The 22,263-nt window shown below is 38.5% G+C and overlaps 1 protein-coding gene across 1 annotated transcript in view; it reads right to left on the bottom strand.

Moving 5' to 3' along the window:
* The window catches only part of sugct (succinyl-CoA:glutarate-CoA transferase), a 120,839-nt gene that overhangs the window by 48,593 nt on the left and 49,983 nt on the right, over positions 1 to 22,263 (bottom strand). The window contains exons 10-12 of the mRNA XM_053495456.1: positions 17,859 to 17,930; positions 17,578 to 17,675; positions 12,539 to 12,641 (exon numbers count right to left, since the gene is read on the bottom strand). Coding sequence (XP_053351431.1) covers positions 12,539 to 12,641; positions 17,578 to 17,675; positions 17,859 to 17,930 — 273 coding nt within the window. The remainder of the gene's footprint in view (positions 1 to 12,538; positions 12,642 to 17,577; positions 17,676 to 17,858; positions 17,931 to 22,263) is intronic.

The following is a 22,263-nucleotide window of genomic DNA, read 5'->3' on the forward strand; positions in this document are numbered from 1 at the left end:
AGAAATACGTCAAAAACAATTGCAAATAACATTTGTCTACAAACTGCTCATTCTCTCTCTCTCTCCTCTTCTCTTCTGTTTTTGCTACTTTTGCTGTCCTGCTGGCTGCTGACATACAGGATTATGGGATTTGCAGAATTATGAATAATGCATGTATGTAGTTTGTGACATAAGAAGAAAGTGTACAATTATTGATATGGGGGTGTTTTATATAAACTCTTTATGTAGAATTTATGGAAGGAGTCCCCAGTGTCAGAGCTTTATGGCATTACAGTAATAAGCCCGGCATTCAGTATAAAGGAAATTAAATTCTTCGTCTGCATTTACAGTATGTCAAGAAAGAGAAGAAGCTTGGATGGTGACGAAGTAACATTACAGCTTTCTAACCTTAAGGAAGTAAGTTGTCATGTAACAAACAGACAAACGAACAAATATTCTGCTTGTCAAGACTTTCACAATTGTTTAACTATTACCTTAATTAATTAAACCCCCCAATTTATGTGTGAATTTTATGTGAAATTATTCCTTATGCTCCCACTCTTTATAATTTGAGTCCTTGAATATGTCCGTGACATAAGGGAAGAAAAAAATGGTCTGGTTATTCAGTACATGCAGGTAATCAGCTGACTTAATTGTATTGCCACATAACGTTGCTGAGTCTAAACCTGAGCATCTAAAGGAGCACCAGATTCCTTCTTCCCCTGATGTGCTCATCGCTCTGAAATAGGGTCAATCCGAACTCATCAGATCACTTGACATTTTTCTATTTCTCCAAAGACCAATCTTATAATCCTAGCAATAAACCATTTTTTCTGATGAGTCTCCCTAATAAGTGGTTTTCCTATAGCCTGTTTAATCGCATTCCTGTAAGTTTTCATCAAATTCTGTGCGTGGAAATGCTCCTACTTTCATTATTAAACATAGCTGTGATTTCTACCGTTGACTTTTGCGATGCAGCTTCACCAAGCGTTTAAGTAATCTCTGACCATGGTCAGTCCTTATTTTTTCTGACCACATGTCTTTTGCACAACTGACAGTTCAGTAATTTCCTTCCAGCTTTTAATTATATACTGGACGGTTATAAACACAATATCAGCAATCTCTAAAAAGTTGCTCTTTTTGCTCATGCATGCCAGGAACATCACCATTTTCTGGAATTTTTAATTACAACTGACTGAAAAGTTCAACAGGACCTATAACGAATACTTCACATCATCAAGCATCAAGCTTGTGGATTCCTCCTAACCTCAGTCTTATATCTCTTGAACACCAGCTGATTTCATTTAGTGACTTCTCATTCAAATTGAATCTGACCGGTGGGTGGGATGGATTGAAATGTTTACAAGGGATGATTTTCCATTCAGAGCTTCTTCCCTAGACACCTCATCCAAAAAGTCCCTGTCAGATCCTATTAAGAGTGATTTATCATCTCAAAGCATGTTTAATTATATAACGATATTTCAAACAAAAGGACTCTGTACCCAACATGTGCAAATATAAATTCCATAAAAGAAACATTATGACAACGTATAATGGTTCAATCACAGCATATCTAAGAGGCAGTCAAGCATAAACGAATGTAGTGCTTCATCAAATAGTTTTGAAGAAAACACATAAATGGTGACACTTTCATTTTAGTTAAGCATCTGGTTGACAATAAAAAAAAAGACCATTTCTCACGGATAAACACAAACTCACATGCTGTAAGGTCATGCCCTCAAAAATCCTTTTATCATATACAGAAAAGAATTCTTGTCAGCTTGTCCTGCCCCGTTTCTTTATTTACACACCCCTTTCCTTCTAAGATATGTAAGTTTCTTTCTTTAATTTGTCTATTATTGTTGGATCTGGATGGGAAGTGGGTTGTACACGGGAATAACGTATCAGGCCCCCTTTCGAATTTTATCACGTAAAGCTATATTTATCTTCTAAGATACTTCCAACCCTGGAGATATATCCATCATTTCTATGGCAGTTACTTAAGGAGTCGGGGTTGCCAGCCTGATGCCTGATTATCATTCACACACCACGGGCAATTTAGAAACGCCAATTAGCCCAACTTGCATGTCTTGTACCCGAAGGAAACCCACCAAGAATGGGGAGAACATGCAGAATTTAACCTCAACCATGGAGGTGCAAGGAGACGGAGCTAACAACAAACAAATAAAGCATTTACCCTATCTTCCAGTAATTGTGACTTCGAATCCCAGCAGTGCCACAATCGTTTTTGGACGGAAATCCAAGAGAGCAAACCTGGCTGTGGTTTGCGCTTTGTGCTTTGGGGGTGGGGGGACTGGCCAAGACCAAATTAGAAGAAATCCTAAATTTCATGCATTTAACGATTTTTGAATGATTCAAGTGTGACAGCCTCTAAAAGAAGGGAAGTAAAGCCAAAGGACGTTGGGCCTGAGAAGAAGTTCAGCATGTCGGGACGTCAAAACCAGTAACCAATACTACAGCATCAACGGTTTAAGGATTCTGTTGAATCGCACCAGGAATTTCCGCAGCCTTTTATTTTTGTAATGCATTCACCAAAGTGTCCACTTTAAGCCAAAACCCATGACTACCAAGAATAATCTTTAAAGAAAAGTATCCACTATAAAGCCCTTAAAACAGATTAACTAGAGTTTATTTTGGCTGTGGGAAGAGAAATATGATAGGGATTACAACTGTCATCCGAACACTAGACAGGTATTTACGTGGGACTGCTGAGTAAAACCTCCTGCACTCACAAACCCATATATCAGCGTCTGATCAATCTGTCTGTCTTTCCTCTCGTGAATCTCTCATCTGCAACCTAACCCATAATACTTTACTACTGATACTGACACCAACTGAAAATGCAGAGCTAGAGGCACATTAAACACTCTCATAGCTTCCAGAAGTAAAGGTCCTCTTCAAAGACACCCATGCTTGTTTTCTGATCTTGATCATTCTTAATAATTACGAGTACAGCAGTGGAAAGGGGAGGTTAAAGTCCTGAATGTTGGAATAACAAAGCGTTTTCTAAGAGACTCCAACTGATTAAGTAACAAAACATAAAATTGTTGTTTTCACAAGAGCTCAAGTTCACCTAAAATGGATCCGGGCCTGGATCAGTGGCCAAGAAATTACTACTGTAGGGAAACCTCATAGTCCACTGCATGCCAAAAATAAGTTGCACATTCTAATATTTCATTGTATTGACTTAAGCTTTGATTACAGCATGCATTTGCCATGCTATTGTTTCAACACTCTTAACAATGTCAAAACATTTTGTATGTATTCATTTTCGGCCCAGATCTTGTACTGATGACGGGAGAGTCAAACCACCCCATAATGTTTTCTCCAGCATATCCCAAAAACCTTCAGTGGGCTTAAGGTCAGACATCTGTGGGAGGCAATTTGTGTTAAATATAATTAGTTATGCTGTCAAAACCATTCTTACAAAATTTAAGCCTGATCATCCTAAAATATGCCTGTGCCATGAAAAAAAAATCCATTGATGTGAATGTGGTCATTCAGTACATTCAGGTTGTCAGCTGACTTCATTTTATTCAAACATTGGGTTGCTGAGCCTAGACCTGAGCAACTGAAGAATCCCCTAATCATAACAGTGCGTCCAGAGGCTTGTACAACAGGCTCTATGCATGACTTGATGCGCTTCCTTTCTTACTCTGACACGCCTGTTACTCTGGAATAGGGTCAGTCTGTACATGACCTTTTTCGATTGCTTCAAAATCCAATCTTTATGCTCCCTGGCAAATTTAAGCCTTCTCTAAGTTAGGTTTACTAACAATGGACACATGTCTGTGAGTTCCTTTACATTGTTCCATTACATTGTCGTCATCGTCATCCTCGTCTATACCACCTTAGGGGTACACCCTGGCCTTAGATTAGGCTAGCCAAAGAGCCTAATCTGCATATCTTTGGACTGGGAGAGAAAACCAGAGAAAACCCACCAAGGATGAGGACAACATGCAAACTCAATGCACACAGACCTGAAATGGGAATTAAACCCGAACCCTTGGAGGTGCAAAGCAACAGTGCTAACCACTATGCCACCATGGTCCCATTACATTAAGCTGGGATTTCTACTGTTGTTTTTTACGATGCAACTTCACCACATGTTGAGGTGATCGCCATTCACAATTTTTTTTTTCTGACCACATTTCTTCCATTAAGTTGACAAGTCTTCCATTAAAAATGCATTGTACAGTTGTTTTCGTTGCTTGATTTGACTCTTCTAAGACGCAGTACCATCTTTTTCACAACCACAGGATTCCGACATGGCTGATTAAAAAATGAGAAGCTACACACTGCATCAGTTAAGGCTAAAAAACACTGTTGCCAGCTGAAACCTATTTTTTACTGTTGCAATTATCCAGTGAAAAGCTCTTAAGTATTTTGGTATGTAAATCTCAATGGTGACTTTGTTTTCGCCTGGTCAGTACAGTTCTCATTGAAGCATGCATTTTCACATTTTCGCATTTTGGGAATATGCTTTAGGATGCAGCTATAAAAAAATCTAGACAGATCTAAAAGTGAGCCAGGCCTTATTGCTTGACATCAGTCCTTGACTATATTTCTGCTCTTAAAAACTTTGTTAGAAAAGAATAATTTTTCATTACAAATTTAAGAAAGCCTTAACTAGCTAGGTAGCTCACTGTATGTAGTACATTATGTTAGATACTTCCTTTAATCCTAGTCAATTAGGAATCCACCCAAACAAAAATATGGAACTGGTAGGGTCATATTAAATGAATAAGTTTTGTTTGTCGGTCCGAATAAATTTTGTTACATTACTGATCTATGTACATAGCTTCTTTAAAGATAAGTAGTGAAACAAAAAGTAGTCCAGTTGACATGTCTTCCAGACAACTTCCTCTGGATGACTGAGAATCTTCATAGACATCGGACTGGAAGCATACTTACTTTTGGGTTTCCCCATCATTAAGTAAAATTATAAAGTAAACTAAACTGCTGAAAGTAATCCAAAAATGAGCAAAACCTTTATTTTTAACTAACTAACATTGGTCGTTTAAATTGCACATGTATCTGATCTTCTATACAAAGGTTCTCCACAACATAGTCTCCATCAAAAGTGATGATCGTTAATCCAAACTCTCAAGTCCTTGTAATGGAGACTATGTTGAGTAGTACCTTTGACTACTCTACCAACATGTAAGATTTGCTTAGTTAAGTAAGAAGGTTCTGGCCACTCTTGCAGTACTTCCAGTACAGCCCTCATACAAATGTATTGCATCTGTTGAAATTTGGTAGTCCTTGTAACACATTTCAATGCTTGCTTGTTGGGACATCCGGATGCATTAGAAAGTCCATGCGAGCCCAGATGAATCCCTTCTACTTGCTAACTGTTGTTGGAAAAATCTGCTGTGAGACACCAAGGTCAATAATTATCTGTTATTGTGAGCAGCTGGATAAAAATTCCTCTTCCATCAGCCAGAGACAAAGCCAAAGTGTAAGGCAGCAAACTCGAACGAGGCTTTAAGATATTTGGCAGCCCTTCAAAATGTTATTATTTGCTTGCTAATTGTGCTCAGTTTTCATTTAGACTATAGATAACAGGTGCCTCACGTGTCTGAACGCTGCATGCTGCATTTAGGTTTGTGCAAAAACAAGCAAGATTCAGGCGAAATTGCTTTAAATATGAAGCTATTAATTCAGGCAAATTATCCGAGGGGGAAAAAAAAGAATCAGAAAATTCTCTCCAAATGTTGAACAGAAAGGAAAAATGGAGCAAGTGATTTACAGGTTAGAATTTATATAGATGGGTCAAAGTTGATTCAAGATTCAGGAAAAAGTTGAGATAATTACTCTAATAGAGAGTGAAACGAACAAATTAATCAGAGTAAATAAACAAAAGATCCCCCCCGACACACACACACACACACACACACACACTTAAAAGCAATAGCATCTTTCTATTATCTACTGAAGCACACAGATTCTTCTTTTTATTTACGAGAATGCATAAAAATTTCACATCTTCTAGCTATTATAATCAAGTCCAGCATCTGTAGCTGGCACCTGATGCAACAATGCGTTGGAAACACTCATTAATAATATTAATATTTATAATCTGTGTGGACCGGATCCTGGTGTGCAGCTTGCAGCAAAGATAATCGATAACCAGGTCATTTGTAAACAACCGCTGGCTTTAAAAAGACAAGATGATCAGAAAAGAGAAAAAGAGAGAGAGAGAGAGAGAGAGAGAGAGAGAGAGAGAGAGACGAAAAAAACAGCTCCATGAAAACATCCACCGTAAATACAGACCAAAACAGAGTCTCACTGCTATAATTTATGGAATACGAAACATGAGCGAAGTGATACTCTGTGTATGCTGTTTAACACAAACTTTTAGGAACCATAATTCTTTCAAGCTAGACAAAAGAATATAATTGCAAAAATAACCAAGCATGAGGGAAGTTATTGTTGGATGTGAACAAGTCTCACAAAGCGCCTTTAATGTTTACACGTTGGAAGCTGAAACCGTTCGTCGGTTTGTGAGAAGAAGAAGACAGGACGCTGGGTTTCGTCAAACGCAATGCGGAATTGATGAGATGGGAAAGTTAAAATGGGATACAAAATCAAGATAAATGAATTATCCTGAATCCCAACAGGCTTTAATGTGATGAAGAAAGGAAAAACAAAAGCTCAAAAACCAGCGAGCCTTCTTTATTCCAGGAAATATCTTTAACCCAAAACTGCAGAGTTTATTTCTCTCCTGAGTGAACATAAAGCTGTGGTTTGGTGTTATTCCTTTGTTATTTTGAGTACCACATGTTTGCAGGAAATGAAAATGGGTATAAATGTGAACTGAATATTATTTCATTTGTAAAATGATGAACTTAGCTTATACTTGGAATCTCTGGACAATAGGGGAAAATAGGAGAAAAGGAAAAAAACTAAAGCATTTTACAAGTCGTTTCGCCATGCTATTCGCTATTGATGGTCTGGCCCCTGGGGATGAATTCTTTGTGCACAATGCTGAGAATGTCGGAAAAGACGATGAGCATGCACTTGGTCGAGTTGCGAACCTGCCTCACTTTTTCGGTCGTGGATGATGGTCTCTTCCACTGTGAAGACTGTTTCTTCTTCTCAGGGTTATACCCATGAACCCAAATTTCATCACCAGTAATGATTCTTGACGTGAAGTAATTCTTGGCAGACTTCGACGTGATGTTACTTCTGCTCCTGGATCAGCAGCCTGGAGACGAACTTGGCCGCAACACAGCGCATGTTTAAACCGCACATGAGGATTGCGGGGATTGTCCTGTATGACACACAGACAATGGCAGCAGTGTTGTGGATTGTTCCCCAACAATCATTATGCAGAGGTTGGTTTCAACATTTCCAGGGGTTGAGCCTGTTGAAGGTCTTCCTGATCTCTTGTCATCTTTGAGTGATGTTCTTCTGCTTTTGAAGTACGCGTGACACTCAAAACACCTCGAAATGACTCATTGCAGCATTGCCTTAAACTTGCTGAGTCATGTCAACTGTCTCTGTGGAAGATCTGCCCAGTTTCATGCAGAATTCCACGTTCGATCTTTGTTCTAACCTGCTGTCCATGATATAATCGTAGACATGGTAGCGCACATGCTCAGAATAGCACCAGTTGCGCAACTCCTGTTGTACATAATATGATGTCTTTTGGCACACTGACTTATGAAGGTCGGTGCTCCCTGTGACTGTACAAAACTAGTTTCAACTTTTTGATTACCGCCTCGTAACAGCACAGTGATGTTTAACCATTTGTATCACTAAGCTTTACGTGTGTTCTAACAACCATGAACCTAAAAATAAGTGCATTATTGAAACAAGCAGCACAGTGGACTCATAGCTCCAGAGTTCCTGGTGAGGTCAAGTTACTGTGTATGTGAATTTTCACTTCTTCTACTCATGTCCATGATGGTTTCCCCTGGGTTCTGTGGTTTCCTAAATTGCCTCTAGGGGTAAATCTGTGTGTGCTTGGAGCCCTGGTGGTGCATTCATGCCTCATTTCCAGTTTTCCTGGGAAGGACTCTGGATCCTGTGGAACACTACAACGCTGACCAAGATAATGCATTTAACAAATTAATATTAAAAATAGATGTCATTACAATGTCTTCACGCAAGCATTTTATTCACAGCCAATATTTTTATATTCAATACTACACTGATGCCAAAGCATTTTCATGGTACAGTGGACTTCATCAAAACCTAACCAGATCCAATGGACCCATACCCATAGAAATAATGATCTGTAAAACAGAATAGAACAGCAGTCAATAGAGGAGGAAACCATAGTATAATCCTGAGAATGGATCCAGCATACCAAAACTGTCACCCATGGCAAGTGGGAAAAAGGATGACCCAGCAAGACACAGTGCTGGGAAGAACAAAGAATCTGGGGGACCCCTGAAGTCAACTGGAAGAAAAAACCCAGGAGAGAAATGGCTCGTGGATTCTCTGTCAGTTTCCTCTGGAGGAGGAGGAGTCCATTACATAAAAATGAAAAATGGTGACCTACTGAGGACATCTGCCCTTGTGGCCATGGGTGATAGAGTTTGAAAAGGGAGGATTTTTATTAATAGCCTATACCTGAAAACATGCCTCATTTCTCAAGACAAATATGAACAAATGCAAAATACATAAATCAAGAAAAGTTCTGTGAATGTTCTGCTTGGAAAAAAAAGTTCATATCCACCCACATTTCTCCATATTAAAATAAAAAATCGAAATTGAATTAAATACATTTAAAAAATGTTTTACTGTGACAGGCTGCAAAATGAATAAAGACACAATGTAAAAAAACAGCGTCAGTAGCAACCTCATTTCCCCTTTCGTCTGTTCTAACCACTTAGCATTCAGAATCACCTCTATAGTAATTACCGACCTGATCATCTCTCATCATCTGTAGCTTTTTCTCACTGGTTCATGCCTTAGATATTTTTTATGCTTGAATGATTCATACAGTAGGTCAGCTTGTGGCTTAACCAACAAAAAACACTCCTAAAACAGGGACTGAAAATGAGAGGCGAAAAGTCCTTAAGAAGACATAATCCCCAAGACTACATGAAAAAAATAGAAGAAAGTCTGGCTCTTTGAAAGCAAAATATGAAAAAATTAGGGGTTGTTCTAGACTTGTTCTCTAGGCCCATGGTGGGGAACACTCTGGACAGGGAGCCACTCACTCATTTTCTATACCACTTTATCCTGTATTGAGGATCACGGGGGGCCCGAAGCTTATCCTAGGGCACTTAGTGCACAAGACGAAGTATACCCTGGACGGGGTGCCGATTCATCGCAGGGCACACACACAGATACACACTCACTTACACACAACAGGCAATTTAGGAACGACAATTAGCCTAACCTGCAGGTCTTTAGACTGTCAAAGGAAACCCACAAGACACAGGGAGAACATGTAAACTCCATGCACACTGAGGCGGGAATCGAACCTGGCCGGGAATCGAACCCGGACCCTGGAGGTGCAAGGCGGCAGTGCTAACTACTACACCACCTAATCCATACTCACTCGTAAAAAAAATTACAATTTTAAAATGGCGATTTTATACACAGCCTACATTTTTGTTTCAATCACACACAATTTAGCTGTAATATGAGAAGAAAGTACGTGACAAATATTTAGTAATTTGTATGACTTAACATGCATGTACTGTACATGAAGAAAATCAGCTTAATTTAAACTAAAGACCTGTGCTGGGTTTAACCTAAAACAACTGACCGATGATAACCAGTGTGTTATAGTATTGAAAAGCTCTTTATACTGCACACAGCCCATAGAAGCACTGGGTGACATAGGATGCAAACAAGCCAAAAGTCCTGATCTGAAAGAAACCAAATCTTGAATAATACTTAAGTTCAGGGACGACACTTTATCACTGCTGGCTTCAGAGAGAGGACACGAACATGAGTTATGAAGGAAGCACATTGAGTTATAGGCTGTCTCTAGCACAGGAACTGATCTGACTTATAGTGGGATTTCAAAAGTGTCAGGTTACCTAGCATGCTATTTCAGAACGAGGTTCCTACAAATGGCAACATTTTATGCTCAGAGTTACAGTCTGAGTTTTTTTTTTTTTTTTCTTTTTCATAATGGAGCGTATCAAAAGTGTAATGATAACCCAGTAGATCAATAAATCAAGACTACTGCTTTTTAGGAAAATGAAAACCATTTATTTAGTTATTTTTCGGATTCATCTTTATCTGTGTCCTGCGACAGTCTTAGCCTCCCCCCCCTTTCGGTCATTTCTGCATCTGGTTTGCTTTCTGCCACTGGTGTTGTTCCTACTCTGAACTATCGTCTCAGCTTGATCTTCACGTTCGCTGGATAATTTCCTCCAGGGCAGGTTTGGATCAGACCCTAACAGATCTTCAGCAGATGCAGTCATTACTGGCAGCTGACAGAATTTTCCTGGGTGTTTCTCGGGATACATCTGACACAGTCCGCCTAATCTGACACAGACTGTGTTATATGGCATTTGTCTAAAAGAAATGCTTCTTTATCTTCCAATCTTAAATGTTTCAGTAATCAGAGCTTTAGTCAAAACAGAAACACTGCTATACCGTAGTATGACGTTAATACAGGATTGTCAGAGTATTGCTACGTCTTGGCTTCCGGGAGTTTCCGTACTTGCCCAGTTTGATCTCAACCATCGTCTTTCCTCCAGCCTGGGGAAGAAAATGTTAAAGGTGCCAGCATGACATACCTGTACCACCTTCTCTTTATTATACCCCAGGGCCTATTTGATTGTTCAGTGATGATTCCGCATGTTTACACTCATTATAACATAGTATCAAAATATAAGGAGACTCCAGTACAAGAGTTTTCACAAAAGTCAAATGTAAAGCTTATTTAAGATATTGACAATATGAAAAAGTGTATTTTCCCTTTCTTGATACCCCCGAGAAACAGAAGAGAGCCTGGTGAGATTAACATGCTTCAAAGATATCTATATCTATCACAGGTACACCCTGGACAGGGTGCCAATCCATCGCAGGGCACACTCACATACACACACTCACTTACTACAGGCAATTTGGGAACTGCAGGTCTTTGGACGGTGGGAGGAAACCGGAGTACCTGGAGGAAACCCACCAAGTACAGGTAGAACATGCACACAGAGACAGGAATCGAACCCAGACCCTGGAGGTGCAAGGCGACAGTGCTAACCACTACAACACTGTGTCGCCTACTTCAAAGATATTCCGCAGAATTAAATGTAAAAAAAAAAAAAAAAAAAGGTAGGTTCAATACCAACTTACAACTTACAGTCATCACTGGGAAACTGCTGCGGTATGAGTAAGTGGTAATTACTCTAACATGTCATTGATTACTTTCCTATAACAGCACACCTGCTTACATTTTATTCTTTACTTCATCAATAAAGAGTCCTGTGGAATTTTCACAGCTTGCTGAGTTTGGATAAACATCCTCCAGAGACTAGATTAAATCATGTTACACTTTCATCCTGGATAGTAACCTTTCTAACTGACTCATCTTGGTTACTGTTTCCTCCCATATAACAGTAAATACTGTACACTTGAACACTTTGCAAAAAAACAAGAGTCGGGCCATTTTATTCTTTGTGACTTAATTTGATTAATGTGTTCTTCCCTTTTCATCTTCCTAATCCTAGGTTTAATCCATGCATCCTTCGCCTTTGGCTTTGGATCCCGCCGCATAATTGCATGTCTTTTGTTATTTTGTTTATTCCACGTTTCTGCCATATGGTGTTGTTCCTTTACTCTTTATAAACTGGAATGCAGGGCTGCGAGTCTGCCGTGTGTCATGAACTGCCTTTACAGCTACAGAATTAGCATCATGTTTGTCTGCTCGTCCTTGCGCAGAGGTAATGTGGAGCGAAATGAAGGAAACCACATGCTAAAAGACGCTACACAAAAAGTCCCAGAGGAAGAGTGTTTCTCATCAAGTCTATCAGGAACAAAGATAAAATAAAACGAATACTCTCCCAGCCGTCAACCCCCCACCCAACAGTCCCCCCCCCCCACCCCGGTTCCTGCCTCTTCTCTTCTTCGTCTTTTTTTTTCTTTTTTTATCTCTCTGCCCCGGGCATACGCCACGATATCCCGATGAGGCTTCGTAGAAATCAGTAAATTCACTTTCCGTACCATGTGTTATGTGTTGGGAATTAAACTACCAGGCGTGAGTTAATGTGCACAGGTTCACATTCCAGCGGTGCCCAATTACACCCACTGGAGGCCAGTATGTCTAATGGTGTTTCATTGTTTTGATTCTATTAGCAACTAACGTGGATGAAAGGAAGGGAAGTGACTCCCTCTTACTCCCTCTAATCCTGCTTCACTGACTGCTAGAATAATAATAAGTGGCAGGAAACACTATCTGCTGAAGCACAGGTCTGGTCCCAATTTAAAAGAATAGATAAAAACTTTATCCATTTTATATCAAGGAAAGAAAATTGTAGAAAAAAAAGTTTGTTTTGAAATGCTTTTACGATATAATTGTGTGAATAGATTAAGAGTGACACTTGATAAAAGGGATGAGGCTGACCTGCGGGTCGGAGAACACCTGCTGGATGGTGTTAATGGGGCCACAGGGGACTCCGGTCCCTTCGAAGCGTCTCAGCCAGTTAGCGGTGGATTCCTCAGAGAACCTGAGGGAGAAAGGACACACTGTGCTTCAATACAGGACGCAGAAGGAGAGGAAAAAGTGAGTGAAGCAAAGGCACAAAAGAAACACTATGAAAACAAAAATGCCGTGTCTTCATGTATACAGTCAAAGCTCTACAGATTTGACTCCTGACTCCTCCGCCCTCCAGATGTGCCTAATCCATTCTGATGTCTGACTTCTGCTTGGAAATTCCATCACCTGAAAATCACTCACTTGTTGTTAAGGGTGACCAACATGGATAATCCAAAAGATCATCATGTGAATTACATCACACTGACACCCTTCTTTGTTCGTCATTGGATAGCCACAAAGCCTTAACTGCTGTGAACTGTTTACACTTAAGTCACTGTTAATAATTTCACTGTGATACAATGGACTTAACGGTTCCACATTTTACAGTACTATCTCTTTAACAAGTTAACATGGGTCTCATACTGTAGCTCTATCTATGTGTGTGTTAATATGTCAATATGAAATACCCCTTAGATAATGCATGTGTTTATCATTCAACTTCTTTATTTCACCACTTCTTCAAAAGGTACTGTTTCGGTGTCTATGTAAATGAGCTACTGTTGTGCCCGGCAGAGCCAAGAACATGCTGGAGGTACTGTAGGGGCACTGTTTGACTATATGAGGTCACAATAGGGGAAAAATCTAATTGGCTTGTTTAAGCCTTGGCCAATACAAAAATAAAAAAGCAACAAAAAGCAGGCAGTGTTTTTTTGTTTTTGTTCTTGCACACTAAACATGTCTACTTGTCTAAACATGTGTACAAATTAAACTATGAAGAATACATCCCCTTCCATGTTAAAACTATAATACTTGCAATGTCTCCCATTTCCCTTTTCCACCAAGGTAGTTCTGGCGCTACTGTAGTTCAAAGCCGGTGACCAATTTCGGACCAGTTCTTTATTTTCAGACAGCCAGATAAAAAAAATAAAAACGCTTCCTTGGTGGCACCAACACCATGTTGAAGTTCACCATTGCTGTTGGTGTGCTTGCCACTAGCATTTTTTGTATGAATATTGTACCCCAGCCATTGGATGCAGTGCCGGTCCCAAGCCCGGATAAAATGGGAGGGTTGCGTCAGGAAGGGCATCCGGCGTAAAAACCTGTGCCAAGTTGTAGTGCGGACTGGGTATCCCGCTGTGGCGACCCCTTGCCGGGAGCAGCCGGAAGACCAACAACAACAACAATATTGTATATTTAGACCATTTTTTTTTTTTTTAAGATGACGGCCACAAACTTGCCCCGGACGTAAATGGTCCTTTGTTCTAGCCTTTGCTAGCGGCAAAGCTAGTGGCAAATGAATGCTTCCTAGAAATCACAAAGCCAGTAGAACTGCTTGCAAAGCCATGTTGAAGTTCGCCATTGTCGTTGGTGTGCTTGTCACCAGCATATACTGTGATGTAATAACATGACTCTCTAATGTAATGATGGCACAAGCACCAGTTGTGAACACTTTAGTGGAAAAGGGGTACCAAACCAAAATGGGTTCCATTTGGTTATACTGTAGAATTTTATGCATCTCATATAATATTTATATTCATGTTTCCTTCAAAACTGTTTTGTGATCATTATTAAAAGTGATTCACTGAGTCAATAAGAAAATGTTCATGTGCCTAATATTTTGAATTGTTGTCTAACTGCAGTATTATTGTTTTCTCTTTTGTTTTTATTCAGGGAACATTTCTTTATTTCCCCCTCTTCAGAAATGACTCTATGTATTGTAATGTATTTTTAAGAATAAACCCCTCATTTTGAACAGGGTCTGCAATAACCAAGAGATTTAAAGGTACAGCATGAAACCTTTTCCAAATATTTTTTTAGTATACATTTCCCCCAGCTCTGTGTAAATGTGTCATGCCTGCTGGTCGTACTGTATAATGGAATTTGCTGTATAGTAATACGTGTTGTTTTTGCATTAGACATGAAGCAGGACAGTCACCTCGGCGAGTTACTTTATTTTAATTACCACCAGTTGAATGTTTTAGTGTCCACTTCCAGACAGTGGAGAAATCAGTAACGTTAAATGATGCATGCATGTTCACGATGTGCTGGGTGAAGAGCAGGGTAGAGTGGAGTGGAGTGGAGTGGGGCAGAGAGACGGAGGGCCGTGAGCAGCTGGAATCAGTAGAATAAAAAATTCTCATTGTTTCCTTATAAAAAAGTAATTGTTTTTGCTAAAGGTTCAAAAACAAAAGTTCAAATCAATATTTACATGTGGAACGTTCCGTGTATTCAGAATCGGATTAAGCACTAATGTCATATTTAGGAAATAAAAAGACTTTTCCCAATACTGTTTAGATCAGGAGACTATGGATGTTAATGAATGTCATTAATTGATTAATTGGCAGTCATAATATAACCAAGGTTTGTTTTGCATAGCTCATACTGTATATCTATTTACTTGTTCAGCACAAGAATGCACATTTGCAGTTCAAACATGGCACAGTATTGAACATTGTATTTTTAGCAGCATTTGTTTAGAAAGACGACGAAGAGACAAAAGCAGTGTTTTTAACAACCTTATTGCTTTTTATCTTGTCTTTAATCTATTTGTACTTCATTAATATGCCTCACACAACCAGTTTGTGTGTCAGGTTATCATTAAAAATCATTGATTAACTGATTATTAACTGATTAGTAATTAAAAAAAAAAATGCAAAAAGTGCAGCCCTTTACAAGACCTTATCTTATTCCAACCAATGACTTTATTTTGGGGTGTAAAATTTTCACAAAAATTCCAAGTCAAAATTGGTAGAAATTGTAAGCCTACTGTTCAAGTCAAACTGGGACTTGTGATGTAATTTCTAATTAATCGAGGCATAAAACTGCTTAACATTTTAAAGATGGTTGTGTGTCCAGGCAGGTGGGGATTAGAAACCCATGTAAAATTCGACAAGTGGAACACCTGAACCTTGAAATTCAATCGATAACTTGTCGACACCTTGAGGAAGAGACGTTTCTTCCTGTGGGAACTTTATACACTTTATACTGGCACATTACAGGAACTTGGCTGGGAGTTATTGCCACATCCCCATACAGTCCTAACTTTGCTCCAAGCCATTTCCACATGTTTGGGCCATTAAAGGAGTTCCTGGGAGGCCAGCATTTCTGACTCAAATCAGGCAGCACTGAGAAAATATTCTACCCTGATGGTATCCAAGCACTAGTCTAACACTGGGATAAGTGCATTAGTGTAGCAGGGGATTATATAAAGAAATAAAGGGAGTTTTACTCTCATAACTGTGTTCTGTTATTTCGCACATCAAAAGTCCCTGTTTGACTTAAACGCTCCTCTTATGTATTTATAAATAAATCATACTCAAAAATGAATGGAATCCTAGGTCACTTGTTTATTTATAGATTGAAATTGATTATAAATTACACACACACACACACACACACACACACACACATACACATATACACACACACACACACACACACACACACACACACACCACACATCACATGTAATTGTCATACATCAAAAAGGGAAAGATCACACGTGGGTTCTTTACACATTTACCAGTGAATCAGTGCGTGTCGGGGTCCATGACTGCAGGCGCTCTGCACTCACCAGGTCTAATGGGACTGGGCTTGTTTGTCGCACTGCGGCTTATCAAAGTCAAGAGTCGTAGTCGAAAGCACGCATCTCCTCTCTGCTGTTGCTGTTCCAACCTTAACCGCTACTTTGATTTGATGCAAAAAAGCACACTGAACCCCTGCGGCCTACAAATAAACGCTACCAAATGGTTGTGTTTGTTGGATTAGTCGAGTTCATGTATTACATTTGACGAGATAATTTCATGAGCGCAAAAAACATCGTGACCCACGTGCACTGGGGTGTCGTTTTGTTTTTTGTTTTTTTTTGGCTATGATTTCTCGCACTGGTTAATTTAACCACAATTAACAAACTTTTAGAAAATAAAAATGAACATAAAAGGAAAAGACAAATATAATATTATATTAATATAATGAACAAACTGTATTTTTTTTTACTTTTTGGATTTAAATAATTTAATTTGACTGGTTTGTTATTAACCCTGTCATAGGCATCATATACCACAGAAATGTCTTGTGTATGTATTGTCATATGTACTTGTGCTACACTATATCCCTAGCCATACTCTAGACCACTATATTTAAGTATAAACCCTAGCTCCTACACCCAGTTAAATCAATAAATAGAAAAAAACAGACTGAACATTCCTGTGATATGAATATGATACATGAACATAAATGCAAGAAACATGAGTCATTACATATTAAAATATGAAGATAAATAAATTGATAACAATGTGATGGAAAAGGGCAAAATAAAAGTAGAATATAATTTAAAATAAAATAAAATAAACGTACTGTTTAATGCTGATCAAGTGTTCCGAAACCAAACTCTGACTTCCCTTCATTAGATTTTCTGGAACGACTCACAAATTGCCGTTTGATCATCTGACCACGGGAACATACCAAACCAAACCAAACCAAACCAAATCGAACCTAACCAAACCAAACCTCAAAAAACTCCTAAAATCACAATCCCTCCTACAGTTGCGTGTCAAACTTTATTTGTGCTTGTTCGAATTAGCGATTTGTACACAATGAAATATTTGGGCGGCCGTTCTGAGTGTGCGGTCTGCTCCTTCTGTAGGTGGCCGGGCTGCAGTTTATTCAACACAATGAGCTGACGCTTACAGCCGTGACACGCCTGCGTCTGGAACATCGGCCTACTTCCTCGGCTCTAACACTCCGAGCTCCAAGAGGAAACACAGATACAGCTTTAATGAGGGCCGTGACCTCTCGGAGAGGAAGGAGAGCTGTAACATCTGGACACTGGAATGCCTGTGGTGAGCCTGTCGATCCAGTGTTGCTTGGCGAGCAGGTTGAATTGATGCGTGAGAAGGCCTGCTTACCTCGCAGCCAGAAGTTGCAGCAGCTCCTTGCGGTGCTGGACTCGTAATGTGTTGGACTTGTACTTTGGATCTTTTGCCAGCTCGTTTAGGTTCAAAACCTGGATTTGGACAGGAAGGATAGCAAAGAGAGAGGAGAGAAAAAAGTATAGTGTATATGAAGTGGATGTTTTGTTGTATTTACAGCATACATTGAGTGGAAGTGCTTTGATTAGGACATAAGATTAATGAAGCGGAAAATGTTTACTATGAGGAAATTAATAAGATGAAAGGATCCTCCTTACTTTGCACACTTTGACAAACTGCTGATCATTCCCAGCAGCCACGATTATGTATCCATCTTTTGATTTGAAGCCCTGGAACAGTAAATGGAAAAAAGTAAAAAGCTTTACACAATCAAACATTTTGCAATACAAAATATACAGTAAATACACTAAAAGCTGGCCCATTGTACATGCCTTTTCAAATCAAGAATCCTTAGTTTCTTAAAAGGAACGTATTCTCGTTTGCAACCTTTAAAAACAGACTCTTAAGATTTCGAGATCTGATCATTTTTCCCCTAGAAGTCCAGTGCCACCAAGCGTCTAATCAAAAACGAGACAGGATGTAACTTCCCTATCCCGTGCCAGGCGGAAAATAGTTCGTTTTTCTTATAAATATTGGCTTATATCAACTTTTTTTTTGTCTTCCCTTGAGTTTACTTATTATTTTCAACATCAAGTAGGTGCATTAGAGGTCTGGACCAAATAAGCTCAAAATAACAAATAAAAGTTTTCTGAAAAAATACTACAGTATACCTGAATTAGTTTACAGCATTTCTGAACTTCATCTTGGTGTATAAATATTTCACGGTCAAATACCGAATCTGAAAATGAGTGCTTGTTCCCAAAGACACTCTACTGGTACGGGAATAGGTTTTCAAGCTTTTGTTTGTTTTTTTCCAAAATGTAAATGTCATATTGCTTAATTTTCCACTTCAAGTTCATTAAACTTGTCCTTTAACTGCCTCCCTGGAAAAGGTCCCAGTGTCGTTTGGGAATGTGGCTGAACGTAGGTACACAACTGGAATGTTTAGAGGAGATGCGCTCATGCTTGCGATCCATTTCCAGGATGGGATGAGCAGTCACAGAGGCAATGTAAACAACAAACAAAAATCAAGGTGAACAAAACAAAAAGAACGCCCATGAGTCGTCTCCTGAAGCCATGATGCCAGAGCATGCTGCGTGGGAACTAGCCTGAGGGCGAGACCCAACTATCATGGAACACTATCAAACACAATTACTCCTCCTGTCGTCAGATTGGATCAAGTGACTTTCCTATTTGGGAATGGAGTTTGTTAAACAGAACACACACACACACACACACACACACACAAAAACCCCTCACTAAGCACGTCCTCATTAGGCCCTAACACTCAACCGCTATTCTATTTGTCTTTGTTTAAATATCATTTGAAATGTCACCTCTTAAAAACGCAGTTTGGTACTCGGATGATTATTTTAGCACTATTATTTTATTACTGGATAATGAAAATGAATAAACTTCAAAGGATGGAAAAAAGAGAAAAGGCTGGTGAGGAAGTGACTATTTGGCGCTGTTGAAACGTAAGTAATAACAGGAACTAACTTGTTTTATGTGCGTTCCTCATCATTCAACTTAATGATAAATGAATCAAAAACAAGTTTCACATTGTTCTACAGGGAAGGAAAAAAAAACAGAAACGAATGAGAAACGAGCGCTACACACACCTACTTTAAATTTATTATTTACGAAACATAAGCGATACATTCACTCTTATTCTTTAAAAATAGATTGCGTTATATTTTTTGTGGATTTAACTTAACATGTGGGTGTTCAAGTCAAACTGGGACTTTTGAAATGGCAATCGGTTTTCTACATTCATTCATCAAGTCCCGGATTGACTTGAACAACCGCTTTTTCAGAAACTCTGTATAATCATTTTTTTTATTATATCGGAATTTTTATATAATAGGAATAAATCCTTTTTTGCCATGCTACTGAAAAATAATGAATGAAGGAATGGGGGCCAGTAATGCCACTTTAGTATTGGGCAGCATTTTGGAACAGGCAGCCTGTTGGTAATGATCTACTGTAAGTTCAGTAGACATGCCACTATTTCCTGTGTTTAAGGAGTTGAAACAAAACCCCTGTCATCACAGTTTCCAAACAGCAAACTGCCCTCGTCTCCACGTTTCTCGCCACACTCTGTATCACTCTGTTGTGTGTGCGCCTGTGTGTTACTGCCACCACAAGCTATAAAAAGCAAATAAGGATAGAGTGCACACTCCCAAGAGATCTGCAGTACACTACTGTGCCTTAAGAAATCTTGTAACTCTCTTTGTCCAAAGGTTTTGTTAGAAAGGCATAAAAAATTACGTATAAACAAAAGTTGCACTATAAACAAAAGTGAAAAGCCATTATAAACAAAAGTGAAACTTTTTAACGCTTTTTTTTGGAGCTGTTTTGTGCCTGGTGATCCGGCGCCTGGAGCGGTCTTTACAGAAGATGGCAGCGCACAAACAAGACGATGGACAAAATTTACTACATTACATTACAAGCCGAGGCTCAGTGCTGTTGTTCAGCTGATTTTTGATTACATGCCATATGGGTAAATCTGCACCCTCTACTGCTGATAAGGTTTTTTTGCTTGTTTGTTTGCTTCACCTGATATAATAGGTCTCAGTCACTGTCACTGCACCACAAGACTAATTTAACAGGAGTCATTTAAACACAAAAACAATGCATTCTGCATTGCAAAGATTAAATATGAAGAATAAGTATACGTATGCATATATTTCCAAAGTTACAAGCATACTAAATGTTTAACTATGTTTAGTATACAGTACTTAGCAAGTCATGTGAATAATTGACACTGCCCTGTGTGCCTCATTTCACTGTTTTGTTGCAAAGCACAAATCAGCACCAACTAAACTCCAAGTGGTCTGATGGTACTGGTAATTTGTAAAAGTAAACCAGACGAATAGTGTCATAGTTAATAAAGAGTATTTTGCTGGACAGTTCATGGGGAGTGCACTGCACGGTGTTTGTTTGAATAATGCATCTTTATTGCATCTTGCCCTGGGACCCAAGATGTGTCAAAGAAATGCATTCATGTTTTATTTCATTATTTTTTTTTTTTGACTGTTTGGGGATGGCACAGCAGTGCAGTGAGTCCATGAATTTGACTGGGATAACATTTTTTTTCATTTTCCTATGCGACCTATAAATCATTTAGTGTTGCGCAATTAATTACATAAAACTTAAAATCACAATATGGCCCTTTGCAATCACAAATGATGCAATTTATTATAAGTAACATGCACAGTGAGGAATTTATGTAGAGTTTGTACAGAAATTTATTTATTTATTTATTTCCTTTTTTGTTCATTTATTTTAATACTTTTCATGTGCTATATAAATATTCCCAAACATCCTCTTAATGTGATAATTTGTAACTTTATTTAATGTTAGCCTACATAAACATTAATATAATACATTTAATATAGCATTTTAAATCCTATCTCAATATTTAAAAAAATAATTGCAATGTGTGTGTTTTTTTTAATTTTTTTTTTTATCAAATTAGCTTTCTGATCATTCAAGCATTAAAAACAACGTAAGGCATGAATCAGTGAGAAACAGGTGCAGATGTGGGTCAGTGATTAGTACTGTATACTGGTGATGCTGAATAGTGAGTGGTTGGAACAGATGAAGGGAAAATGATGTTGCTGCTGTTTGTTACATAAACAACCAATTATTAAAATCTAATTAAAATAGGATCTTTAGGCATTTTGTAGCCTGTATCAGTAAAAAAAAAAAATGTTCTCATTTCTTTAATTTAAGGCATGAAATTGAATATAATATGAACAAATTGTGGGGGGGGGCTCAAGACTTAAATTATTATATTTAAATAGAATCTTTAGGCACTCTGTAGCCTGTGACAGTAAAACATTTGTTCTCATTTCTTTAATTTAATCTACATCCTTTAATTTAAGATAATATGAAAAAATTCATGGAGGTAAATAAATTTATTTATAAATAAATAAATAAATAATTGCTTGACCTCCTTGAGTCGGTGATATTGTGAGGTACAATGTACAGAACAATCACTTCTGACTACCTGACAGCATTCAAATCACCTTAATTAGTAACTGCATTAAAGAATATGAACTTTTACTGTACACAATGATATACTGTATTAATAAGACTGTGATATGATACGTGCTGATGCAGCAGAGAATTCATATGTACTGTGCACATCTGGTCCAAAAGCATTGCCTACTGTAGGTATGCCACAGAGGCTACTGGTGGTGCCAAAAATTTTAATAATCAGTGTTTTCATAATATTAAATCCTGCTCAGCATCTCACTGGATCTGAATCACATCCTGGAAACTCTAGACATGGGACAGGACGAGATGCCAGTACATTGCATGACTAAAACAAAATGACTTTGCAAGTACATACAGTACAGTATGCAATGGACTAAATGTTTAAGCTCAACATATTACACTCATTACAGTATATATTTCTTGCTGGTAAATTGTTCCATTATCACACTTAAAACTACTAAATAATACACCCATATAAAGACCTAAGAACACAGCTGCTTTTATTTAACTTAAACACCATGTGAAAGGTCAGTGTCACTTTATTGCTCTCTCCTGTTG

The sequence above is a fragment of the Clarias gariepinus genome, chromosome 4 (assembly GCF_024256425.1).
Source record: "Clarias gariepinus isolate MV-2021 ecotype Netherlands chromosome 4, CGAR_prim_01v2, whole genome shotgun sequence".
In the NCBI taxonomy this organism is placed as follows: Eukaryota; Metazoa; Chordata; class Actinopteri; order Siluriformes; family Clariidae; genus Clarias; species Clarias gariepinus.